Source organism: Stenella coeruleoalba, assembly GCF_951394435.1.
Source record: "Stenella coeruleoalba genome assembly, chromosome: 18".
NCBI lineage: Eukaryota > Metazoa > Chordata > Mammalia > Artiodactyla > Delphinidae > Stenella > Stenella coeruleoalba.
Genome location: NC_137164.1, coordinates 1,556,696 through 1,584,603, shown reverse-complemented (window position 1 = coordinate 1,584,603; position 27,908 = coordinate 1,556,696). Strand labels below are relative to the sequence as shown.

Genomic DNA, 27,908 nt, shown 5'->3' with positions numbered 1-27,908 from the left:
CAGTCAACAAGATTAAATGCCTTTTGGAAAAACTAAAGCCTGAATATGTGCACATTTTAGCAGCAGCAAAGGGTTAAATAATAAATAAGAATACTACCTCTTGGAATTAAATGCAGTTTCCGTTAAGAAAGTTTTAAAAAAAAAGAAACAAGAAAATAAATGAAGAGGACATTCTGACTTTTACCACAAATCAGCTATTTTACATTGCTTCTGTCCCCTCCCCCCCGCCCAGCATATTTCTTAATTCCGAATGTTGGACTTAGTTTTTCTTTAATGCACATTCACAGGAGGCCCTGTCCATTCTGCCCTTTGGACCAGAGACGGGCCCCCGCGCTCAGGACAACCAGCCATGTGCCTCTACTTCGAAACAGCTTTGACCCACCAGTGGCACACTTTTATTTTTCACAGAGAATGTGCATCAGAGCAAAACAAAGTTGGAATATTAAATTTTAAAATTAGTTACATAAATCCCAACACATTTTTTAACTGTCACTTTCCATTTCCCACACAAATGGCCAGAAAGTGTTATAGGTGGTATGAGAATTTGTTATAAATTTCTTTTTCTTAAATATTGCTTTAAGAATTTGGCTCTTTTCTCCTTAGTATATAGTAAGAAATAGTCTCCCTTGCCCAAGGGCAAGTTTCAAAATTATTGCTACTAAACAAATATGTATTCTTATGCTGTTCAGCATCCAATGTCATAAAAGCCTTGTAAAAGATAACCTATAGAGTAACCTCCCCTCTAAAAAAATCGAGTGCTTGTGAAGACCATTTTAAAAAACAAAACACAGTCAACAAATATATACTTTCCCCCTCATTGTCATGATCGATGGAGAGTTATGTTGCATTTTGCAAGTTTTACTTGAAGGGTGCTTTCACCAGGTATTATGACAGGTCACACCGAGAGCAATTTTCTATAAAAGGTGTTACAATAACCCCTATGGTACTTGTGTAACTTCATATTTGAGAGCCAAGTGCACAAATAAAAAGTTTATAAGAATTACCCTGTTGTTCTGACTCTGATTCTTGTCCCCTAAAAACAAAGAAAAATCTGGGCCAAGTAAGCTTTTTTTTTTTTTCTTTTTCCTTTTTGAGAATTCTAAACCAGTACAATGTTTGATACGAGTCCTGTTGTTCTGGAGATCGACTAAAATAAAAGCACAGTTATCGTTTAGCTTTGGTATATTCTGCGATACATTTAGACAAGTAGAATATATACCAACCCTTATATTTTCCAACCGTGAAGTTACAATGAGGGAGGAAGTAACTTATGAGAGAGAAAATATTACAGACACAGAATAAAAGTTTGAGACCCAGTTTATCTTTAATCCTCTGGGATAAGCTATGGAACAAGCAGTCTGAAGAGTGGACACTCAGTGTCATGAACGGTATGCATCAGTTTACAATAACATGGGCACAAAAGCGATTGTCGCCTTTAGGACACTAGGGCCATCTGAGTGTCTCACATCCATGCACGCCACGTTCGCTTCATGAATATGCCACAGGTTTGTAGCGGACGTTGCCATTTAATGCCTACAGAGCCTAAAGCTTCCAAAGTGCCTATCTGGCCTGTACATATTTCATTAAAAATAAACTCTATAGAATAAATAAATATATAAAATAAATAAAATGTTGCCTTTGGAATTTCTATAAATAAATTTAACTTTTTTTCTTTTTTTTCTTTTTTTTTTTTAACTAAGAGGTCTTTGCTTTAAATTCACTGGGATGACACCCGTGACAATGAACCGAGAAAGTCTCGTCGGTCAGACCGCACCCTCCTGCCTGTGAAAATGCAGCGGGGCCCCCCTCGGGCCGCCAGCCAGATCCCGATGCGTCCAGGTGTGGCAGCTCTGCTGATGAGGATGAAGGACAAGAGATCGGACGGGAAAGCGCATCTATCCCCACATGCATCGGCTGGTCCTCTCTGCTCCCTCCTCTCTGCAGCCCCACTCACCCCCTCACCCTGCAGCCTCCTGCCCTCTGCTCACCACCCACCCGGCAGCAGTGGGCAGGGGGTCCCGAGAGAGGACGAGCCTGGAGAACAAAATCAGTATGTCCCCTCCACGCCTCCGTCAGACTATGCATGCGACAAAGTTTGGCAACAGTGGAGCTGATGTGATGACACAGCAAATCAATAAGAACCCACCGCGTGAAACCTTTATAGTGGTTACTTTTTTAAGGGCTCAAGTGAAGAAACGGTCTTTGTCAACTTTGGCTTAGGATACCCTTATAGAGTTCGGGTACTTTGTCGGGGTCCACTGGTCTGGGTAAAAAATGTGTGAATTTCTGGTGCCGTTTAGTCCTCGTTCCTTCTCTGGGGGTCCCGTCCTTATTTAACGCGACATAGAACCGCCTTCCAGTGTCCACGTGTTTATACAGATTCGAGGAGTACGTGTTATACCAGTTTTCTTCAAACTGTTCTCTGAATACACACTCTTGGGTTAGTTTTTCCTGTTAAAAAACAAAAGCAAATATTTTGCAAAAATTAGCTACGTTCCGTACTGAAAGCAATTGCTACATAACATAACTGGTGACAAAATACCAATTTTAACCCACTTTAAGTGCACTTTGCAAAAACTGCTTACCTCTATAAATGTAACTACCTCCTAATTTTTTTTCATAATGATTAAAGCACAAAAGAGTCTAATGTTTTCTAGTTAAACTTTTCCACATGCCAATTATCTGAATGAGTCAGTAGGCAAAGGCAGCTAACGCCATGAGCTGTTCCCATTTTCACCACAGCAATTAGGATGGTGACCATCCTGGGGGGAGGGCCTTTTCGAAGAAAGAGTCTCAGACTGCCGCTTCATCTTCAGCGTACTTTTCATAAAGTCCTCGCCACACAGACCAACATCACCAGCGACGTCAGAGATCTGCTGCCCTCTGAAGCAGTGGAGTTATTCATTACACTAGAAGAGTGGTTTTCAGACTTCAGTGTGCAGAAGAATCACCTTGGGATGCTTTTTTTAAGCGTAAATTTCCAATCCCAAACCTTTTAAAATTCTGATCCAGAAAGTCTGGAAATACGCATTTCCAACAGGCCTTGTGTAATTCCGATGCAGCCGGAGTCCACACTTTGAGATACGATGCTTTCTATCAGGTCTGGGTCTTCCTGAGTACAAAGAAGTAAAGACAAACATCCCAGCCCTCCTGTTTCCTTGAACTTAGAAGAATCACCACACACTCCCCCCAGTTTAAAAGCAGAAAGGTTCCACATCTCATAAATGTATTACACTTCACCCTCCACCAGAGCTTTATGAGAGCCTGGGTTCCCTGGAACCCCATAACCTAGGGCCCCTGCAGCCACGTGTCTCGAGGGCAGTAAGGACCAGAAGTGATGCACACATCACACCCCAAACCGTGAACGCATTCCAGGCACAAACACGTGCTTCTAGCTGCGCCTGGAGAAGTGAGGCAGTGGGGTGGATCAGCTCCTTGTTCTTCTTCTCACCACGTTGAAACTTTAACATCAGCACCTTCCCAGATGGCAGTGTTAAAAAATAAACACTAAAACGGCTTCTGAAAACATTCCCCTTGCTCTTGCCCACCTGGCCCCTTATGTAAATAAGAAAACCTACAAATACATGTCCACGCAGTTACACACTTGAGGACACAACCTACTGCACTGATTCACAGCCAGCCCGGCAGAAGGCATCATCTCCAGCTGCCGTGGTCGCGTCGGGAGAGCGAGGGTGGGGACAGGGGGCGTGTCAAGCTGAGGATGCTGAAAGCCCGCGGCCAGCGTGAGCTGGTTTCCCCACGTCACTCCTCCGTTCACGGAAGGCTTGAACCACCCAGAAACACAGGGGACCTGTACCTCCTGGGAGCTGCTCTTCTAGGTGAGGAGTCCCCAACCCCCGGCCACCGACCGATACCGGTACTGGTCCGCGGCCTGTCAGGAGCCAGGCTGCACAGCAGGAGGCGAGCGGTGGGCAACGAGCGAAGCTTCATCTGCCGCTGCCCATCGCGTCCCCCGCCCCCCCCACCCCCCTCGCTCGCATCACCTCCCGAACCATCGCCCCGCCCAATCCGTGGAAAAACTGTCTTCCACGAAACTGGTCCCTGGTGCCAAAAAGGTTGGGGACCGCTGCTCTAGGTGATCAAAATGTACTGAGCAGGTTGGTAACAAAATCTTATCTCCTTGGACCAGTCTCTGCTAAGCGAGCTGGAACAAGGGGAAGCAACAAAAGCAACCAAAAGCATCGAGCAGGACAGGATGATGGGGACACTCCGGGCACCTGATGCCGGGTTTATAGGGACAAGGTGCGTTGCAGGGGGCGAGTGGCACCTGCAGCTCCCCTCACCTGGGCGCTAGCAGAGAAGCCCCTCACCTCCCTCCACGAGCAAACCTAGAGGAAACCCCCTATGCTGGGGAGACCAGGCTGAACGTGATTTCTGTTTCATCTCCATTAAAGCGGACAAAATAAAAATAGTGTGTTAAAGACTTTAACAGCTATTTCAGACTTTACTTCCATCTGTACAATAAATATTCTCCCCACAGACAAGATTACTCCTGGCTTAAAATGTCTGGTTTGAGTTTGCAGTGATTAAGTAAATTTTCTAAACAAGCAATGTTCATTTATTTTCTACTTAATAAAGGTGGACCGAAGTAGGGAATTGTAGAGCCTTCAGTTCTACCAAGGAGATGAAAAAAGAATTCAAATTAAGCTTTCTTTTTCTCAACAGGAAATCACTTTACCTGACAGATACTTGGTTTAAAAAATAAGGCTCAGGCTTCCCTGGTGGTGCAGTGGTTGAGAGTCCGCCTGCCGATGCAGGGGACCCGGGTTCGTGCCCCGGTCCGGGAAGATCCCACATGCCGCGGAGCGGCAGGGCCCGTGAGCCATGGCCGCTGAGCCTGCGCGTCCGGAGCCTGTCCTCCGCAACAGGAGAAGCCACAACAGTGAAAGGCCCGCGTACCGCAAAAAAAAGAATAATAAGAAGGCTGTCCCTCCTCCTTCTGGATCCCAAGGCCTGCCCCAGCTTCCATCTGCTTTGTATACAAGTCGCACCTGCAGGGTCTGCACACCATGAGGGGCCTGGCTTTGGAGCAACAGCCCCTGCTCCGGCAGCCTCACCTGGAGCAGGTCAGTGTCACACCTGAGGCGAGGCCATCACAGGTGCATGGCCGGCGATCGGCACCCGGAGCCCAGGACACGCCCCCAGTCACCGTGGGGGCATGTCAGAACCATGAGTTCAGAACCTCTCAGAACTGGAGCCAACCTCAGCCAAAAGGTATTGCAACTTTCCCTGGAAAATGCCCGAGACAGGGGGGCCTGGAAGGGAGGTCACCTGCCCCAGACCCCGCACCTTCCACTTCTCACTAATGGAGGGTTCCTCCAGACACCCCGTCCGTCCAGGGACTTCCGAGGCCCCTTCCAAAGGGCCGGGAGGGGGGCTCCACGGACCACGTTCCACAACTCGGTGCAGCCCCTCTGATTCTGACAATCACACGTGCTGCCTTTCTTCTTTACCTCAAAATGCAATTTTTTAAAAACACTATTCATTTTGCAGGAGGAACGGGTGGAGGTGGAGAGAAAACAGAGCGTATGCACAGAATTCTGCAGTGGGAAGGACACTGCACGCTAAGACTGAAACACTAATGAGTCCAGTATTGAAGATGAGCCTCAATTCACATGTTTTGGGGGTATTGTCAGTTTGCGGGGGGAAAAAAAAAAAACCTTTTTAAAAAAGTTGAACGAGGTAAGAAACTGAACTAACCTTTTCACTGCTCAGCAAACACGGCTCTGTTCCCCTTATGAGGCTGTTGTAACATCCTTTACACACACAATATAATGCTCTAGGCAATGCGGAAAATGAAGTGACTGTTCCACGTAGGACACTGTCATCTACAGACAGCAGCTTTTGTGATGGTTAAGAGTTCAGTCCTCTCCTTCACGGGAGGGTTGGATAACCTCAGGTAACTAGTTAAATGAGGCCGTGCAGACATTACCTTGCAAAACCCCTGATCCCGTTCAGTCCTGTAATTATTACACAAGGGGTATAACGCCACTCAGAAAAACCTGCAGACCTTAAAAAAAAAATTTAATTTAAATGATCATAAAAATTAAAGACCCTGATACCTTTCTATACCATGTATATGCTTTCAAATAATTTCTTCTTGCTATTTGTGATTTTTGTTTCAGACAAAGGTAGACAAAGCAACAAGATTTACAGAATTAATCTTTATGATTAGACTTTAGTACTTGGCGATAAAATATTTAGTTGGGGTGAATATATTTATGTTACGTATTTGTACTCCAAAGTGATTTCTCTAAATTAAAAATAAGAAAGTGAATGCAAACTGCGACGGCAAAAAATATACATTAAGCTGTATTCTTATATATACACAGAGGAGAAAAAACAGTTTCTGCCTTCAAATAAACTATACACTTTAGAACTATAAAACTCAGATGTTTTAAAACTCACCACATGTTTCCAATGCAGACAGTTTATAGAGTATTCCACTATAAAGTGATCAATTCTTCTTTTATTGTATTTCCATGTTTTAATATTTTGGGGGGATTATTTAACTATAGCTGTTTATGGCATACCTATCTTTGAACTGCTGGATTATGTCACTCAGCTTGGGTGGAGAATGTGGATTTAATTCAAAAGTCTCCTAAAGCCCATGCTTTGGAACAAAATCTGGTGAATGTGAGCAGCTATGGAAACCCCTTTTCATTTTATATCATTAAATTCTGAGCAGTGGGAAAAACTGAAATTAAAACTTCAAAACTTTTACCAAAATCCTATTAAAACCAAAGTATGAGATAATAATGTGAAAATTATAGTATACCCCAGAGAATGTTTGGGAATGTTATACGCCATCAACTCATATGGACACTAATCGTAACTATTTGACAATTGGAAAATGTGTAATCCACATGGGCGTTACCATGCCTGACTCCTATCTGTACCCATTTAAAAACTGAAATCAGAAGTTTTCAGAATTTGAGATTCAAGAGTCCTCCTTGGAAATGTACAGACTTCTGCTGCCATACATATAAACGTATGGTGTAGCTTTAACCACAACATCCAAATGGTTGTTTGTGTTCAACTCAACGGGCTGTTTGACCTCCCTGCATAAACTCACAACACATAAAGCCCAAGGTCAGAAACTGCCTTGATAGAGTTCCCGAACCTTTTGTAAGTTACTGATTTGACGTAATCGCTTGTTCTCTGCCTACCGTTTACCCCAGTCATGGTATTTAAACCTCCCTTAACTACAATTACTCGTAGAGATGTACCTTGCTCATTAATAATCTAGCAGTAAAGTCTTCATGGGAATTGTTGCAAGCATTGCGGTGATTAAATATAATGACGAAAGGATCATTAATAAGAAGCTAGGTATTTTAACGCTTCTCTCCTGGGAGAAGTCCCCAAACGGAAAGCCACAAACACACCGAACAGGCAGGAAGGCACTATTTCTCATTTTATTAGAAGCTCCCTTCGGATCCAGCCCCCTTAAGCCCTCAACACGCCTCACTCAAGGCCCATTTTTCAAAACCTCTTTAAAATCCCTACCATTCCCACGGGCCTGCTTTCATACCCATGATCCTGGCCATCAAAACTGCCACTGGAATTGTGGGAACGGTTGAATCAGTTGTGTCTGGTCAACGTACACAAACGAAGCAAGTGGGCGGGCAACGTCTGTCTCGTCTAATACACAAAAAGGTAAGAATTCCTACGTTCTCTCCACTCCTCCCCCACCAAACCAGACAAAACAAGACAGAATTCAGCTTCGCTCCAGAAGCTGCGTACTTAGGTGTACCTGTGGACTCAAAGGTAGGGCCCAGTCTGAATCTGATCCGGCCTTGGACATCTCCTATGGTGTGGGCTCACCAGCCACATGGTACCCACCACACAGCCAAGGACAGCGCCCGCCGCGTGTACCACAGAGCAGACCAGACAACTTAGATGCTGTCCTTAGCAGCCACCCTAGAAACGGACATTTGTTTAGCAAATCAAGTGAGCTCATAAACTTGCGATATATGTTCAGAGGTGGAGCCCCACAGGGGAAAGAAAATCCTGCCCAAGGTTGAACAGAATTCAAGCAGAGAAGTTTAATACTCACTTTATGAAATATTTTTGCTTCTGCCAATGGGTAGACTGTGCACATTTGGTGCTTCTGCCGAGAGCCCTACAGGAAAAGTTTGTGAAGTTTCTCTTAGGGTCCTAGAGCACAGGTAACATTTATCATAAATGATCATCTGATAAGAGAAGTAAGTCATTCAGTGACCACTTAAAATGCACATCAGAGATTTGCAAAAGCTGAAAACACTTCAAGCTAAATATTACTCTTTGTAAAAACCGAAAGTCGAAGGACAGACCATGGAGGGGAAGTGGACAGCTTCAAGGCTGGGAGGTGGAATGAAGGAAATAATTCCTGTTATTAAGGACACCAGGCAGAGACATTGGAACCCAACCACCGCGTCTGCAGGCGCACCGCAGGAGGGAGAATCGAAACAGAAACACGTACCAGAGATCTTCTACGGTAGACAAAGCAGGCTGAATTCAGGCCTTGAGTGCAGAAATAAAATTAGACCAACTGAAAGATTAACAAAGATGACGGCAAAGTAAGCGCAAAGGCAATTTCTGAAGAACTAGGAGATTCACGGAATTTCTATGGTAAAGGAATGTCAGCCTCCTACAGACACACACAGTGGGGTTGATTAGCCACCCTGGGCCTCAAGTTCCTTCTCTGTGAAGACAGGAGACTGGACTCAGGGATGTCCACGGTCTCTCTGAGTCTAAGGCCGCGTGATCCGGCCTTGAGCATCCAGTGTGGAGGCCTAGCCACCCACAATGACTCGGGAAGGACGCGCTGACCAGGAAACGGAAAAGAAGCTGCTGGAAGAAGGGGGAAGAAACACGCCCAAACGTTCAGCCTCCGTTACCTCTGCAGAGACGGACAGCTAAGTAATGCTTCCAGAAGCAGCCAAGCGGGGAGGCTGCTGTTTCGGGGAAGAAAGGACGGGGAAGAAGACACAGCTTCGGCACAAGGGGCCCCTCCTTCCCTCCCTGGGAGACCGATAGGATGTCCCCCGGTGTTGGCCTCACAAAACATGGCTCACAAATGAACGTCTGCCTGACCAACAAACCCTACGTCATCAGCTGCCCGCAGAGGACTTACTGGGAAGAAAAACCAAATCCTGGAGGAAAACAAGAAGTTATCAAAGTCGCAGAGTGCCCAGAGCTGGAGGCAAAGTTGGACGTGTGCACAAGACAGATAAAAGGAATGTTGGAGAGAAGCGACACCAGGGCTCCAGAATTTCTCAGACACCCAGTCACACCCCCTCCGAGGTGCACAGAGGAACCCCGAGTGGGCTCACGAGCACATGCGTGTTTCCGGCACCTCTCGACTCCCCGGGGCCCCCCCTACTGCCCGCCACCAGCTCCAGCTGGACTCGCGTCAGCCCATATTTCTCTGGAACCAGACTCTTCCTCCCAGCCCCCGCCTAGCGCTAGAGAAATGGCCCCACGCTCGTGGAAAGTGACCGGTGCTGCTGTCCCTTCCTCACACGTGGGTGGCTGTCCCATTCTCTCGGGGCCCCTCTGCAAATGGCCCCCTTCCAGGACGAATCCCAGCTCACACCGTCGGCCAGTCGGCCTGCTTCCCCGAGGCACCGGAGCCATACACCAACGTGGGCTGCTTCCACAACAGCACCTTCACCCTGAAACGCCGAGTCCGGGGGAGGCCAGGGCAGCGCTGCCACAGCGTAGTGACTGCACCGACACGCGGGCGTGAGAAGTCATGCTCGCCACCACCACGATGGGAGCTAAGCCCCTAAAACGCAGTCCAACTTTTCCATTTAATTAAGTGGGTACAATAGTAACGTGCTGCACTTGAGGAGAAGGTGTATAAAGTTAACCCTAGCAGATGAAGCTCTACGGTTAACATTTTCAAGTGTAATGCAAGGGGCGCCACAGTTCGATCTGAAGGGAAATGTTTATTTACTTTCACAGACTGTGTCCTAAATCTGAACTTCTGAATTCAGACTTGCAAGAAGCACAGTTTCCGTGCGCCTCCGTGCAGGCGTCTCCTTCTGGGACCACACTTATCCCTGAAGGAGGCGAAGCAGCAGCTGCACAGCCCCGGGGGCCAGGACAGCGCCGGCCGCATCCTGGGCCCCGTCTCCACTGTCCTCGTTACCCTGGTTCCTAGTCCCAGCCCAGCCGGCCTGAGGAAGTCGCCCAAGGCTGCACAGCCCACGAGCCACGGAGCGAGCGGCCCAGGCCCTGCGCTGCCCTTACTCGTCACTGCATCTCCACGTTCAAACCCTTCAGGATGCAAGTACAGGCTTGAACCTTCCATCGAAACACAGAAAACTGAAAATCTACTCAAAGGACGGGGAGAGAAAGAAAAGGAATACAAGCCACCCCAGAGGGTCCAGAGAAAACGACCTGCCACACAGCGACTCACAAGGAAAATGGAAGAGAGGGAGGGAGGGCAGAGAGGAGCCTCGGGCTGGGAGTGGACAGCAAGCGTGCACACGTGCAGGGCAGTGTGGCAGCCACACGGACAGAGCCACTCCCAGCCACAGCAGAGCCAGCCCAGCACGCACCGGGGAGGGTGCCCTTGGCATGACCTTGGCAAGTCCGAGCTCAGAACACTGCACTGAGCCGTGGGCGGTTCCCCACAAAGGAAAAGCAGACTGCAGCAGAGAGCTCTCTGAAAAGTCACAACAAAAGACTGAGGAAGGAGGGGATGCATTTATGTCAGGACTGAAAGCATTCATGGAGCCCTTTGTGGGGCTCCACTCCAAGCCAGAACCTCTCCGTCCTTGGGGAGTCTCGGCGGCGGGGTGCTGGGAAGGCAGACACTCTTCTCAGCCGCCTGCAAGGATGCTGCGGGATGCCCAGGTCGATGGACACGCAGCGGACAAGCCAGTCCTGGCAGGGGGCAGGAGCGGGGCGGCCCTGGGGCGAGCGGGTGGGGCTTTCTCTGGGAGGGGGTGTCTCCCGGGCCAGGACACGGGAGCAGCCAGGCTGCAGCACCCCCAGATGGCAATGATGATGACAGTGGAGGACCCTCCAAATGTCGGTGTCGTGGCCTCTGGCAGCAGCTGAGAGAAACAGAAGCAGAGCCAGGACCACTGGGGCTGGAGGGGGAGTAAAGATGGCAGAATCAGGCTCCTCCCGGCAGCCACGGCTCCAAAGCCTGCGGCCCTGAAGCTGCTTTCACGCCAGCCTTTCCCTGCCCGAGACCACCTGCCTACTTTTCTCCATCTCCTCTGTGAGTAATCCTGACGTCTCCTCCCAGGCCAGGGATGGAGCTCCCTCCCCCATGCTCCCCAAGGCCTTTCTGTATACAGTTCTGTCACAACACCAGTCGCACCAAATTATAAGCCTTGGTGTGCACGTCTGACTGCCCCCCAAAGCTGCAAGGTCACCCCAGGAGAAAACAGCACTCACCTGCGCGGGGTATTGTGTGTGGATCGGGGCCCTGAACCGCGGCTCCCGGGGAAACACAGGGTTAGGGTCCTGTGAGCCTCTGCTCATGACATTTTTGTCAACAAATCAATACATAACCTTGTTTTACGCCTGCTTCTGTTTCAAGTTAATAGTGCTGGCTCATTAGCCGTGGACGCAGGCAGTGACTCAGGCCGACGGAGGCTCCTCTGAGGTCCGCGTATCCTCCGTGAGGCTCGCCCAGCCTCCGGCACTTGGGACACCAAACAGCATCTCAGCACTCGGTCCCGGGGGCATTCTAACCAGCAAAACCACCACCAAAAGCACAAAAAACGTGAGACCCGTGGCAGAAGGGGCGCTTGCCCAGTGGGAGCTGCCCCCTCGAGACGCGGCTTCTGCCCCTCTGTGCAGGCCGGCGAGCGACACGACTGCAGGGTCACGCGGCAACCGCAGCCAGCAGACAAACGTGCGCGCACGCAGCCTGCGGTCACGAGGGCCACCTGTACTCCTGGCTCCTACGGAAGGGCCGGCCCGTGTGAGCAGCGACACGGTCACGTCCCCTGGCTTTGCGAAAGCAAACGAGTGTGCGAGCGAGGGCAGCCGAGTGTGGCGGGGAGCGTGCGGGGAGGTGGGAAGCAGAAGCGGAAGCCCCGCGTCCCCAGCATCCAAGCAGCGGCCTGGCTCTGCGTGCCCGACAGACGACCCTCTGCAAAGAGGCGCGATGTGCACGGGGTGCAGGGAGGGGCGGGCCGGAGGCCCCGGACCCTAAAGAAAGACCCTCCCTGCACACTGAGCACAGCCCCGGGTCCTGGAACCATCCCCCGCCCGCCTCTCCTGCCACACGGAGAGGGCCCCGCCCGTGAGCTTCGACCATTAAACCGGGTCCTTCCCGAAGCCCACGAAGACCTGTGCTGGGTGACTCCAGCCACCACTAACTTGCGAGGTTTTCCACGCACCTCACCTCAGACCGTCAGGGGAGGCAGCTCCCATGCTTCACAACGTAAACGTATGTAAACTCAAATAAGAAGGTATGATTTTAAAAGATGATTTTCCACTAATTAACGGCCAGGAGTATAGATGCTAAGGAAACAAATGAACCACTAAATAGAAACTAGTACTAGAAAGAGACAATTGTTTCAAAGTCCTATCTGTGAAGGGGAGACTACAATCCTGCTCTAATACGGGGTTATTTCTGGCAAAAAAAAAATTATATATATATATACACATATATCTTTTATTCACAAAAACGGCTGGCCACTCATGCATATGTACCAGGCAAGATTTACTAATTCACCTATGTTCAAATAGTAAGTCCTTACGTACTCTGTGTTACCTTGACTCAGTCGCTAAGCCACTAAACTCTCATTCCCGTCACCTCTAGAACAAGGACACTATGAACGAAATCAGCTCACACAGCAGATGCTCTTCTGAGGCGCTGCCCTCCTGTCTTCAAAGTCACCACCTGATCCTCTGAACGCTGGCAACTACACTAGCAATTGAAGGCCTTGCTCTATCACCCGAAGTATCTATTTAAAACCGCCCACTTCCAGAGCACGCCCGCCATCAAGGAGATTACTGCACAAATGACCCTTTACAGGAATGACATTCCTTGGAGACTCGACCTACAGGACACGCCTCACCATCCACCATCAAAGTCATCTGAACTGACACAGCAAAACGACAAACTGCTAAGTCCAGTGTGGACAGGCCATCGGGTACGGTGTCCTGTTCCGTCACACACACGTTCACTCTGCTTGTTCCAAAGCCCCTCACAAGGGCACCGCAGCACCTAATGCAAACAACAGGGACCCTCCCTGCCAGGGCCTCCCAGCCCCAGGCGTTTTCACGACTGGCACCTACGGATCCCAGGAGGATAGAGGACCAAATCTGGGGGCAACAAGCTTCCTGGAAGAGCGTTTTCTCTGACCCTTCATTTCATGAAAAAGTAAAGGGGTCGTTTTAAGGCCACTCTAGACCTTCCAGATGACCGCGCATAACCACATACTGCCGCCCAAGAATGTGCGTGTCTAAAGTTACCTTCAGCGCTAAGCAGTACAACTCTCACCATCAGGGCTACCGGGAAGAGAAACGACATCCTTGGAACGTCGGTGAAGGTCAGGTGACACCTGGCTTCCCAGTAATTCGCCCCGGAAGACACGGGGGGAGGACCTCCTCCCCCAGAAGCCCTGGGGGACAGGTGTGCCAAGCTCAAAGCCCGGACACTGAGGCAGCATCTCAGCCGTCACATCAGATCCACCCTACTGCTTCAGAGTCTATTGGTCTTATAGTCCAGTGTGAATTTTAATATAAATATGTTTTGAATTGCAGTTGCCAAAGAGGCATAAGGGGTTCGTGTTTGTACATATTCAAATAAGATAATAAAAATAATCTAAGGCAAATGGGGTTCTGAGGATCTGAGATACTTCACCGTTTTCCTCTTACAGAGGTAGACATACTCCTTCATCCTGGGCCCCCTGCTGCTGCACCCGCTGTGGAAACACCGCACACGTGGAAACACCGCACACGTGGAAACACTGCACACGTGGAAACACCGCACAAGGGACGGCTCTGGCTCACACACGTTCACCCAGTCCACAACTGCCCCAATGCTTTGGGCTTTTTTAAGTTCCTGTGCACTGGAAACACAGTCCAAATCCATCACACCTTGGTTACTGATTACACGGACTCACAGAAACCGAATCGGGCCCAGCTGTGTCTCTGGAAACGGAACAGCAAACAGCAGCACCTCTGTCAGCGCGGTGGCCAGGCCCCCTAGAGCTGGTCTGAGTCCTCGCTCTGGCCCACCGGCCCCCGAGCTCCAGCCTCGGAGCAAGTCACCCCACCCCCTACCCTTCAGCCGTGACAGTTAAGCAGGGTCCCGCCTGTGGAAGTCCAGGACGGTCAGGTGGGCAGCGACATCCTGGGCAGCGCGGTCCACGAGGGCATGACCGGCTGGAGAGCTGGGGTGACAAACCCTATGTTCCAGCTGCTCATGCGGAGCCTTCAGGAAACATACAGACTGTAAAGACAGAGTCTGTCTCCTAAGAACTTAATCCAGCGGGAAAGACCCACGGGGAATGAAAACTCTGGACAGAATGCCGTAAGTGCTAACAGGGATACAAACCAGAAATCCATGTCATCCTTTGCACCATGTTTACAGATGCCATGCTTGCTTTCCTGTATCATTAGAATTTTAGTGACTGTGCTACCTTTTTTTAATGAAAAGGTCAATATCTCTCATGAAATGCAGGCTCCTTGAAACAGATTAACTTTTTTTCAAGGCATTCTTTTTTAATGAGATATTTAGTACAGTCAATTATTCTTGACACACTGAAGTATCTTGATGATACTCGGATAATTAAGATTAAGACCCTAAAAGTAACTGAGCCTTACTTCTAGTCTCTTTGATAAGAACGAAAGTGACAAATGTAAACTAATACTCTAATCCTCTGCCCAAGTGTGCACCCAAATGAGTGTGTATGTGAGAGATCTAATACCCTCCCTAAATTTCACCCAGGCAGGATATTCTAATCTTTACATTTGAAACATTATGTGCCCTTCCTTGTCTGCCCTCCCTTTTCTGAGACTCCTATTCATCCCTCAAGACCCAATTAAGTGCTCCCATCCAATTTCCCCAAGGAGTTATTTAAACACTCTTCTGGACTCCCAAGATACTTGTGATTCCTCTAATACAGTGCATATCACATTGCACTGAATTATTTGTATCTCTCCTACCAGATTTTGAGATATTTGTTGCACTGTCATGCACTTAGTACAATGCTGGGCACATCGTAGGTATAAATGTTTGTGAACAAATGAGCAAATGAATGGAGGCATGGATGAATGAACACATGAATACAATAATCAAACTCCATCCCAGAAGTAGAACAACTCAGGTTTTCCTTGAATCATATAATGATACACACCAGCAATAGAGTTTTTCCTATTTCCACAATCTAATAGGATGTCACAATCCCACATGTTTTTCTGAAGAAGTATTACCCCATTCACCTCTGGCCTTTTAGATCTAATCCTAATGTAAACTTGGAAACAAAAGATCTACATAGATGAAAAGAGAAAAATAATCCCCAAAATACATTTTAGATTAACTTTTGCTACATTTACACATTCACTTACTTTATAAAAGTGATGGCTGTTTCCCCAAATCTATTTACCTTCTTTCCCAATGAGATCAGTCTTTTCAAGTTTTCCCCAATGTTTAGAAACACACCTTTTCCACTTTACGGAGCTTCACACAGCTTCATACAAGCAAACTCCTCGGGCTAGTTTCCAGCGTATTTAATAACAGTGTCGTTGCCTGTTTCTCTCTTTCCTTCTCTCCGTCTCATCAGGATGAAAAGGGGACATGTGGGTGTCCCCCCCATTCTCACTGCCACGCCAGGATGACAAGCACAAACGCAGTGGAAAGTGATTCCTGGCCCCCGAGGAGATGGTCTCCCCCACGCCTCCGCACACCTGCATGAGGTACGGGCCGCGGGCAAACCAGGCCGGCTGCTGGGAACAGATGGTCCTGCTGCATAACATCATGCCGTAGAGCACCCTGTGGGCCAGGCAGGCAAGACTCGGGAGCGAAGCCTGCAGAGTCCTGAGATCCAGAGCAGGAGCATTCGGGCCACGTAAGTCCAGCCCTTGGTTTCGCGGATGCGAGGAACAGGCAGGGCACCCACTGATGTCCTGATGCCCGTCCCCATTCTCCCCCAGACACCACCTTCTCCAGACTCGGCCACGCCCCCTGGGGCTGGACATTCGGACGACGACGCGTTACAGCCCAGCTCAGCACGAGGGTGGCCGGGAGGGACTCCTCCCTCCAGCAGGGCCCTAGGGACACAATGACCTCAAGGGCTGCACCTCCAGGGCCAGTGAAGCCACGAATGAACCCCGACTTCGATCGCCTTCAACCCAACATGTGCGGGGCTCGGGCTGTGGCGGGGCGGGGGGGCGATATTCAAAAGAAAGCTGCAGCCCAGGCCCTCGACACGCTGGGGACGCGGCCACACCGGAAGTGTACATTCCTCGCGTGAGGACGGAAACACAAACAAAGCATCCCCGGGGCCCAGAGGCCAACACAAGAAACGCTGACCAGAAACTAGGGTCCGAGTTAGGGGCGTAGGGAAGGTTTTGCAGAAAAGGCAGCATCTTCACGGAATCTGAAAGAAAGAAGGCTGCCTCCGCGGGCACAGGGGGGAGGGGACGGCAGGGCCGGGGCCGGGGCTGGGGGGGGGGGGGGGACCTGACGGCGCGGCCCAGCAGCCCACCAGTGTCCGCAGAAGCGCAACGAGGCGGACGCGCCCTACACAGGGACAGGGACACAGGCGACACAGCAAAGCGGACCAGCAGCGTGGTTCGGGGAGAGGACACAGCAAGACGGGGGGCTCGGCCTGCAGAGGCTTGAGGGATCCGAGCGGGAAGTGGCCCGTGTCTGGGTCTGAAGGGACCCTCCCATTGGGGTGGGGAAGGGGACGAGCTTCCCACGGCGCAGAAGCGGCCCGGTCACGCCGGCCTCCCAGCAGGGCCCTCGGGTGAGAAGGGACGGATAGGGAGAGGGCCCTGTCCCAGCTCTGCTGGGTGCAGGCGGGGCTTGAAAGGCCTAAATCAGGCAGCAGGGCCTCCAGTCCGGCTTCCCTGCCTCCCAGGAGACGGCCTCCCGGCCTGGCTGCCACCCCGCTGTCAGCGGGTCTCGTCCCAGCGGGGCTCAGATGGGGCCACAGGGAGGAGGGCGGCATTAGGGAGGGGGCCGGCGGCCCCCGGAAGCGCCCCTGCACCAGGCCGAGGCCTCACGGACGCAAGGCCATCGGCTGTCCGCGTGGCCCGAGGGCTGAGGACAAGCAGCATGGCCTCTGTCTGCTCACTCATCGCTGCCTTCCAAACACTTTGCCTTAAGGCGTGTTTTATAAAATAACGTAACATATACGAACTATGCGTTCCATATGCAATTTTCAAATAATTTAAGATGCAGTGTTGAAATCCACACTCAAAACATCTGGAGACCACGGTGATAAACTACAGTCCCTTCCACCCCCCCAACCACAGAAGGTCAGACTGCGACCCAACACAGAAAGCCTTCTACTGAGCCCACCTATGACTGACTGAATTAAATCCACATTATGGACCTAAAAGTGAAGGAAAAAGTGAGGGGTGACAAAAGGAGAACATCACTGAATGTTTTAAAAATCTAAAAGCTTCCTTACATCTTGAATCTTTGCACTTAAAAGCGTTAGCGAAGATAATTTAGGAAGTAAATAACTTCATCTAGACCAAGAACTGTGTTTAAAAAACTAAACTCAATCCTATGCTTAAAAACCTATTTTAAAATAAGCCACTCTCTCGAGGAAGCACTTTTTTAAAAAGACAAATGTCTAACAAAAGCAATCAATCTTACATTCAAATTTTACCAAAGCAGAAAAACCATCCTTGTGTCATGAAAAATGGTGGGTGTTATATTCAAACTATACCATTTATTGTCTCCTGGAGTTTCTGAGTAAAAGTTGGATACTACTCCCAACCCTTGTGTGTGTGTGTGTGTGTATTTACTAGTATATGGATTAAAAAAAAGGATATCTAGAAAAAATTTCTCCTGATTCTACATAAAAATGCCCTTCACTTCTGCCAACAGAGGACTCCAGAACTTCTCCCATTCTGAGCGTCTTTTAATTTTCAACTTTTTGTAGATTCTAGCCAAAGTTCTCATATTGCAGATAACATGGATTAAATCCCCATTTGACGACCAATAATGGCAACAAGAAACCGAAGGCTGACTTCACTACAAATCTTTTGTTGAAAACTCAAGTTATATAGTAACTGATAACCTAGTATTCACACTCATACCTTTAGCAGAAATATGTCCAGTTCCTACTGTGCAGTAAAGAGATACAAAGTCTGCCCCTCCTCTCAAAGCAGAAGCGGGGGACTCTCGTTCATTTCTGCCCTCCCAACCCTGGCACCTAGAGCCGTGCCTGGCGGGCTACAGTGAGCGCTCTTCTTTGCCTCACCCAAGGAGCTTACGACCCAGTGGAGATAGGAAGTAAGACCGGGGAAGGAAGAAACTCCTAACACTTGCAAATAATTATTATATTTTTATATTCTTATTCACATACAAGAATATCTGACAATAATTTCCATCTCCCTTCTCTCTCTACATAATGAAAATTTTATGCAGCTCAGAGAAAGGGTTTATACTCACTGCATGGTCTATTTCTAGTTTTAATTACAATGCTTGGCAAAGCTTGGAAGATCATTTCAATTCGTTTCAAAAATAACTCCCATTCAATACAAGAAGATGGGATTTTTCACAGTTGTGAATTTTTTATTTCCTTGACAATGAAAATGGCTTGGCATATAAATAAAGCATTTGCTTAGAAACTTTGGTCTCGTGAAGATCCAGGGCTGATATCTATTAATAAAAATGAAGTGGTTTTCTTCAAAAAGTGAAAACCTACACTCCCCTTCCCACCACTGTTTCATTTCTATTTATAAGCTAGAGAAAGAGCAGTTTCCGGCAAACGTGAGTCAGGAAGGCTGGCAAGGTCTCTACGGTACTTACTGATCCGTACAGCTCCCCTTTCTCATTCATGCCGAGGTAGAGTCCGCTGTCCACGCCTCGAATGCTGACCAGGCCCACCGCTATACTGATAAACTCCAGGATGCCTGCGAGACCAACAGCAGAGGGAGACAGGTCAGAGCACAGAGCATCTCCCCTGGAGCGTCCACATCCCTGGGAGCATCTAAGAGGAAGGCCGCACCTTCACTCGAGAAGTGTCTTCTCTTAAAACCACTGCCCCAAAGAATTGATTTTTCAACTAAATTTTATCTTACAGTAATGAGACAAAAAAACTTATCAACACAACACATAACAAAATATTTTTTAAGTAAAAAAGCTAGCATTTACATAGATATGGTGAGAAGTGACATGTCAGTAAACCAATGCACGTGTTCTAATTAACTTAAAAGAGTATAATGTATGAGAAAACTTACTTCCACTTTAAAAATGTGAAATTAAGTATCTGTGTATGGCCATGGATTGGAAAAACAAAATTCTATTCAGAGAAGGGTCTATGCCCCTCATAATAAGAATAGGAGATGACAACCAAAGACTTGTCTGGTTTACACCGAAAGTTATCCAGCTCTCTATTGTATAACTGTATTGAGCTCCATCTGGAAAACTAAAAAGCCCACACATATCCCAAATATTTCTGCTTAAACAAAGTATTGATTTTCACTGTGCTTATCTAAGCCCCAAAGAGACAGTTAAGCAATTAAGATAACACAATATTCTGGGGGAAAAAAATGCTGATTCCAAAAATGCTCTTGATTTAAAATAGGCGTGGAATACTATATCCCAAAATCAAATCAACATAACGATCTTCTTTTATTTCCTTCTTTCACCTTGCTTACCTCACTAAGAATAACAATACCTAAGCTGGGCATAAACCCAGAATTTTGTGGTCATACAACAGCAGTTCCAGGTTCTATAACCATATTGTTGTTTTAACATGATTACCCAATGGTATATTGGGACGATGCTAATATCACTCATGCTCGACCATTTTTTCCATTTTGTCTTAAAGTGCTACACGTTGTGTAAACCTTGTATGAACACATACCAAATACTGAGTTGTTTAAAATATCTCCAAATATTAAAAAACTTACTTACATTTAAGAATTTAGAAAGAAACTAAGGGTAACCCTGGGCTAGAGTCAGTCTCACGTGACTCATAGAAAAGCACTTACATGTAGTTTTAAACAATTAATTTTGCAACTCTCGCAAAATAGACTGTGTTGCAATCACAAGAAGATGTGAACTACATAAATCTAATAAAGCAAAGGTTCCAAGGTGACGGACAAAGGGAAAGAGATTTCTTATAAAGAGGTATTCCTAATTCTGTTATCAGCACAAAATGCAACAAATATTTTGAGCTTACAGTTTACAGAATGTCTATCTGGACCTGCAAAACTATGTATTTTAACAGAATGTGAAATAGTGTGTGAATAAATATAAAGAGAAGTTACAAATTGAGTTCTGGATCTGATAACCTGTGACTCTCTAGTGAAAAATACATGTGAAATAAGTTCATTACCAGCCATCCCTACCTCACAAACCTAATGGAAAGACAAATAAGGCAGTAGTTCCATGAGAGTCATTTCTTGTGAGATGCACATCCTTATTGATGAATCATTTTATTTCATTATACTACGTCTAACTCTTATGATTAAAAATAACTTATGTTGTAGCATTTTATTACCATAGGAGTCACACACATGTGAATCTCTTAGCTACCTGAAAACACACAATATAAGTCATTGTTATCCTGAAATAGTATAAGGAATTCATTAATGTCCAACTTTCATTGTAAAATGAAAGCATTTGGCCCCTTTGCATCTGACCGATTTAATACACCATGTCAATAAAACTGAAAGTCATAAAACTAAAATAAACAATACTTGCACCTTCTAAGAGGGTATCTGATGATCTTTCTCTTTTCCCTAAGCAGGAGGCAGCTCTGAGACTATTAACTGACATTGCCCATCAGACCTAAGAAAAAATAAGTGCATGTGATCTCGCAAAACCATGTAACTGGCTGGTCAGCAGAACATCAGAAGTAATAATATCAACAGTGACAATCCTAACAACTGGACTCCTCGAGCATCTAGTCTGTGCCCAGTGAGAGGCCTGATGTCATTCAGCCCTCAGAACAGCCCTAGGCATTACCATACGCTAATCTCCAGATGACACGTGGGGACAGTAGGTTCAAGGATAACTTGCCCCCAAGCGATCAGACTCCAAAGCCTAGGTCCTTACTGACTAGGTACACCTTCCCATCACTTTTACCTTTTCTCACGGATCCGTGATTTCTGTACCACTTTTATATAGTTAGTCCCTCACTAGTGACTGGAAGATGTTACCCAGGTGAGACTCTGCAGGCCCGGTGCACAGGACTAGAAGCAGAGGAAGTGAGGGACACGTGAGCTCCTGGGACCGTGCTCTCACCACACAGGACTTGGGAAGGTGGGCACCTGTGTGTGCACACTCTTCGCACGTTGTTCTTTGTGCACATGGGTTTTTTTCTTTTTAAAGGACTTAAGGTCCGAAACGATTATTATACATTTTGGAAATGAAGGTAGTAAGACATCTATCTTGTTATCTCTTCCTGGCATCAGCAAGATATGCACTCACTCATTCAGTCAGCAAACTAAGGAGTGACTGTATTGTAAGCCGAGCACCATGCCCTTTGCTGAGGGTATGGAGATGAACAAGGTCTAGCCTACACCCTCAAAGAGCTTCCTGCCTAGTGGGAGGAAGGACAAATAACCAGATAAATGTAATAACAATGTGGGAAATGCGGTGAGAGGCAGGTGTTCAGGGTACGCTCTGGGCGGCTCACTCAGGCTGGACCAGGAGAGCCAGAGGGGCTTCCTAAAAGGAATCGGGCCGAGACAAGCCTCCCAGGCGTGCTCCACATGAGAAGGGGCTACATCTAGGGACCCCAGGTGGAAAAGGTTTCATCATCTCAAACCAGCACCCCTATCTCTGCAGCTCCTTGAGAAGCAGAGACCTCGAAAGAGCAGCCCAGCTTTTTATGGGGTCACCTCACGATCCGAGAGCAAGCAGAACTCAGAACGCCTGAGTCACAGCCGTTCCCTCACGTGCAGAGGGGGCCAAAGCTGCGAGGCCAGAAAGCCCTGACCACCTGAACCAGCTCCCGCCCCCCGCAGACTGCAATCCTTATCATCCCTGCTACCATCATGTCCACCATGAACTCTAGAACCTCAACCAGGTCAGCTAACCTCTCCCTGGGCCTGAGCCACTGCCGAGCAAGTGATCCCAACCGCACTGGTCTGAGCGGGGCCGCTGCCCCAGTGGCTGTTCACGTGGGCGTGAGGCTCGGGAAAAGCCCAGAAGAAGGCTTCTGGGTAGAAACGGTGACAGGCTTCACCATCCACAGGAGAGGAACGGAGTGAAGGAAAGAGCTAGGAAGAGAAGAAGGAGGAAAGGGAGGGAGGGAATGGTGGGGCTGTGCCTGAGATTGAAGTGTGGCCCTCACATGTGTCCCAGGGTGGCCCAGCTCTCTTAGGCAGGTCAGAAGGGCCACAGCAATGGACAGTGATGGAGTGGCCTGGGAAGCATGAGGTCAGTGACGAGTGGCACCTGGCGATTCCCTTTCCCGGCAGGCAACAGTTCCAGTGAGGATGCACTCACTGGGCCCAGGAAGCCTGACGGGGTCTGGTGGGGTCCACGGTCATCTGTGATCCGCAAGAGGCCAGGTCAGTTCCTGGGACCACTGCAGGAAAATGACCTCAGCAGAGCATCATCCTCGCCCCGGACTCACTAGGTAGCAGTGCTCAGCCCCCAAGCTCTGTTCACGTGGACCATGACCCCAAAGCTGGCCCAGCTCCCAAGAGCCCCTCTGCATGGGCCTCACCTCCACGCTGGCCATGGGAAGTGGGAGGGCCAGCCCAAGCAGCTCCACTCTGGCCCGTGTTAAACAACCCTCCAGCCTAAAAGCCCCCAACACTTAACAGAGCTGCATTCTTCAGAGGACAAGAATGTGTGCAGGCTGTGGAGAGAGGCCTGACACAGGCTTTCGAAAATAGATTAACCGGCCCGCCCCCCCCCCCCCCACACACACACAGAGCTCCCTGCTGGCCGGGAGAATCCCGCACCAGGGTTGCCAAATCAATCAGCTCAGAGCCCCAATCCCAGCAAGCCCGAGTCTGCAGCAACTTGAGCAAATCCCAGAGTTCATGTGGGAAATGACTAGCTGAATGGGAGCCATAACCCCACCGATTTTTCGAGAATCTGAACCTATCCTGAAACAGCTCCTTAAATAGGCAGCCTTTCCCTTACTGAGATATTGAAGAGCCAGATACCCAGAAGGGCATTGTTTCAAGTGCGAAACCCTGGAAATAAGATTTTTTTGAACCTCTTTCTTTTTAAAGTGTACTGTTATCATGTTTCTCCGCCCTGGTACAACTTCACCTGACCCCTGGACCCGGCAGCCCCAGCCGGGAGCCCTGGTCCTGATGCAGGCGGCCTGGCGGAGCTGCACTAGGGCCGGAAGACGCCCGGCAGGGACGCAGGCATCTCCGCACCAGGCCGGGGTCACCCCGCTCAGGCTCCTCGTGCCAAGTCAAATAACGGATCAGGCCCGACGCTCACTTTTTTATTATTCCACATCACCATTTCCTCAATTGATTTTCTGCTCACTTTTTCCGTCTAGCAAGTGCTCTAAAGAGAAAAAAAAAAAAAAGGAAACGAACCGTCTGGCTCCCCTGGCCTATCACCCAGAGATACGAGTCCCGGTTCCCTTTCTCCAGGCTGGGCCTCAGCTCCACGCCAGCACCCCCGAAAGGAAAACAAAGAGCTCCCTCTAGGTCCCACCTAAGTTGTCACCGCGCGGCTCCTGCTGGGACAGCAGTAAGGTTCCCCCCCCCCCCCCCCCGCCACGACCCGCACCGCCGCCGCAGTGCCACCGCCACGCTTGCCAGCAGCTGCGGTCACCTGCAGCTGCGGGGGGTAGCACGTCATTTTCCCCGCACGCTTCCTCCTGCCTTTCCGTTTCAGGTAGAAAAGGCACCTCCTGTTTTAATCAGGGTGCAAACCCCCCTCGCCCCTACCCACAGCTACTCTTTCCTATGGACTCGGAAGAGAAACCGGGATTGCATTCGAAGTCCCCAGAGCGCAGCGGGCGAGGAGGGGGGCGCACGCGGGGGAGGGGGAGGGCCCAAGGTGAGGCGGGGGGGTGCGGGGGCGGGAGTGCCAGGTGCGACGGCTGCAGCCCCGACCCGGGTCCTAGCGCCCGCCCGCCCCTCCGGCGCCCCGGGCGGGGCCGGGAGGCAGGGTGGGAGGCTCGGCGGCGCGGCGCTGCAGAGGTTGCTAATATTGGGACCTGCCGCAGCGGGAGACCGCGGCACTGCTGTCACCCCGGGGGCGCTCCTCCCTGCCACCGGATGGAAGCTGAAATAAGCCTCCCGCCTCGCCCTCCTTCCCCGCCCCCACTGCGCACACCACCCACTCAGCCGCATCCAAACCCGGGTGAGGGCGCGGCGAGCGCCGGGCGCGCCCCTCCCCCGCAGCCAGCTCCCGGCCGACCCCCGAGCTCGGGCCGGGCCCCCACCCCACCCCACCCCACCCCACCCCACCCCCGGCCGGGCTTCCGCTGCCCGGCCTCCCACCCAGCACTGCGCCTACCAGCCCGCCGGCAGTGCCGGGCGGACAAGGAGTGGACGTGTCATCTCCGGGGTCGGAGGTGGGGTGCCGAGGCCGGGTTTTTGTTTTACGGTCTCTGTTCAGCCACCGTGCCAGCGTCCTTGCCGGCTGACCCCAGAGCGCGCCTCTCGGCTCCCCGCTTTCCGGTCCCCGGTCCCCTTCATCCACCCTGGTCCCTCTCTGTCCCCGTGGCGGAGTCACCGGATTCCTAATGACTCGGCTGCGTGTAGCGAACGTCCTACACGAAAGGTGACTGAGTTTAAAAAAAAAAAACACCCACGGTGGGGGCGAGGTGGAGGAGCCCCAACCGGAGCTTCCCCCCCCACTCTACGCGGGTCCCGGGCGCTCCCGGCCCGGGCTCGACTGCACACCAGGCCGCCGGCCGCACTCGGGCGCCCACCGCGGGCTCCCCGGGCCGGGGCCCAGCCACGCAGGGCGCGGAGAGGGGCGCCAGGCCCCGCTCGGCAGCGGTAACAATGGCACGCGGCCCCCGCCGCCTGCGCCGCCCTTTGTCCCCCTCCCTTCCCCGCGGCTCCCGCCCTGCCGGCCGGCCCGACCCACCTCCGGCGCCGCGAGCCCACCGCTCCCGAGACCCGGCTGTGAGCGTCGAAGGAGAGAGAAGGGTCCGAGACGGGACGGGGCTCAGGGGCCTCGGCCCCGCCACCGAGTCCCCCGCCGCGCGCGCCTCCGGCAGCTTCCACCCCGCGCGCGGCCGCGCTGCCCGGGCGGCGGCTGGATCCGCTGGACCCGCACTCACACGCGGCGAGCGCGAAGGGACGCGGCTCAGGCAAAAGGAGCCCGACCCCTAAGCGCGGCCGCAGCGCGCCAGCCGGCCGGGCGCCCGGGACACAGCGGTCCCCGCAGCCGAGGGCGCGCGGGGCGGGGGCAAGCCGCCGAACCCGAGCGCGTCTAGGACCGCGCGGAGTTGGCCGGCGGCCGCCGAGTGGCACCTGCCGGCCGGCGCGCCGGGGACCCGTCTGGGCTCGGCGCCCCCGCCCACGGCCGCCCCGGGTCCTGCAGCAGCCCCGGGAGCGGCCGCAGAGAGCACTTTAGGAAAGTTTCGTCCCCGCTCCGCAGCGGCCAGAGCTGCCTCCGCTTCTCTGGGCTACGTTTCCGTAATTGAAAGCTGCAAAGCAGAGAAGGGAGGCAGCCCGCCGTTCATGCCGGTAGGTTCAGTGCGGGGTGAGCCGAGGCAGAAAATCCCGGGGCTCGTGCATCCGGGACCAGCCCCGTCTCAGGCCCGAACCGTCCTCACCTCCTGCATCGTCTGCGGCCCACGAACCTATACAGATAGTTTAGATCGTGTTCAACATCTGGCGTTAAAGCTTGAGGAAAAGAAGTCACCACAGGACTTTGTTTTTACGACCTAGTTTAAGTGTTGTCAGGTGGGTTTACTCAATAAGTTAACTCCTTCCAACAGTCTGGTTGCCCAAACGCCCCCCTCTTTTTTTTTTCTTTTTTTTTCTTTCTTTTTTTTTTTTTTGGTAAGTAAGGAGAAAACCCGAGTCGCCCCTCCACCATCAGTTCCCCCCACCCCGGGACTGTGCTCGCCTAGTCGCTGCTGTCGGGCTCAGGGTGGCCCAGCAGACACGTGTGTGCACTCATTAAAGGGGGCAGTCACCAGCCCTCGGGTCTGCAGCTATCCATGCTGAGTCACAAATACCCTCCTCGGGAAATGAAATCCTCGGAATGCCCTTTAAAATTAGCTCGCAGCTTTTGCACGGGCGCACACACTTACACCAGAGCCACACAGGGCTGCACGCCATGGAAATTACAAAGCACAGGGAATAACTCGTGGCTGGATGGACAAACGCCCCTGGTGAGCGCCCTGCCCCTTCCCGAGTCATTTTCCCCCAGTGCCTCTGCAGCCCAGAGTCTAAAATACGACTTTAGTCCTCTTCCCAACAGAACAATTAGCAACCTTCGGCTAAAGGGTTCCAGACCCTCACGGTGGGAGTAAGCAATACGCTTAATTTAAAATTCAAGCAGGATACTTATTGGAGGAAAAAAGGGAAGGGGCAAAAACTTCATTTGACACAAGATGATAACTGCCTTCAGGAAAATGCATTTTAAGTTCTCAGTAGTTAATCATTAAAGCTTTAAACTCGTGGAATCAGTCCATTCAAAAGAAACTTCCTAAACCCGATCTTCCCGTGTATCTGATGCAAAAGAACTAGGGGCTTGTGTTATATTTATAAATCACGCCCTCCTTTACAAAGAAAAAAAAAAAGGCCTTTCAATGTAGACCCGCATCAGTGCCAGCGGCAGATCTGCAATTCCGGAGGCTTCCCTCCCCCCACCCCACCCCCCTTGAGCTAGCAAGACAGAGACAGACGGAGACAGAGAGAGGGAGAGACCCCTTCCCGCATCCCCCGCCCAGCCACCTTCTCGGTAGTTACAATCCGAACATGCCAGCACGGACAGTAAAGGGTTAATGGTGTACCTACCAAATCGGCTGTGGTCTTTCCTGGTTCCCTGGATAGTACCATTGGGGAAGATTTCTAAGTGAAATCCAGTCCTGCAGTAGAGCTGCCTCCGCCTGAGAATCCCCTTTAAATGATCCAAGTCCGTGACTGCAGGTCCCCTGGGAAGCCCCCCTGCTTCGGACTGACCCAGGTGGTCACTTAACAAAACCGGGCTGTCCGCCGGCAACACGGGCACATTCCCAAACGGTGCCGCATCCTGCACACCGAAATAGTTCCCAACTTCACCTAGGGGAGCCATCAGAAGACTCGGCTTTCGGAGCACAGCGATAAACAATAATGATGGTGCCAACCCAGGAGCTATTAGGCGAGGTATATCCAACTCCCCTCCCTTACTGCAGTTGCAGAGAGAGAAAAAAGGTCCTTTTCTTCAATCCATTAAATGGATAAATAAAAGTCATCTGCTGCTTCACTGGCACAGGTTCAAGGTCAAACCACGGATAGTCTAAGAAGCCACCACTTTATACTCACACACTGACATATTGATAAACGTATCTATGTATCTCTACAGATAGATTCCCCGGCTCTCAGCAGGCAGGAAGGTCTTCATCCCATCCGACCGTAATAAGGAAAAAAAATCCGTAGTTTCTCCATTTGGTTTGAGATCAGAATGACCATAGCAACTTAAATGCCTAGGCGTTATTATAGGGGGTTTTAAGATGCACGGGCTACGTCAGAATTTACGGATCCAGGAAGGCATGCGCCGTTTTCACTCTAACCGACTCTGCAGATATCAGCAGGAATCCTTCAAGGGGAAAAAAAAAATCTCACGTTGGTGGCGGCGA

General features: G+C 50.4%; 1 protein-coding gene across 3 annotated transcripts; it reads right to left on the bottom strand.

Annotated features, from left to right (window-relative positions):
• Positions 1–1,453: 1,453 nt before the first annotated feature.
• FGF9 (fibroblast growth factor 9) lies at positions 1,454–27,364 on the bottom strand (the record flags this gene model as incomplete). Of its 3 annotated transcripts, none has more annotated exons than XM_079903062.1 (3): positions 1,454–2,451; positions 18,977–19,080; positions 27,088–27,364. In XM_079903062.1, 3 exons carry the CDS (start codon positions 27,362–27,364, stop codon positions 2,206–2,208), a joined length of 627 nt encoding a protein of 208 aa, XP_079759188.1. In that variant the 3' UTR covers positions 1,454–2,205. The 3 variants fall into 3 exon arrangements, with proteins under 3 accessions (XP_079759188.1, XP_079759190.1, XP_079759189.1); XM_079903064.1 differs by lacking the exon at positions 27,088–27,364 and adding an exon at positions 25,202–25,419; XM_079903063.1 differs by lacking the exon at positions 27,088–27,364 and adding an exon at positions 20,881–20,909.
• Between the last annotated feature and the right edge of the window lie 544 nt (positions 27,365–27,908).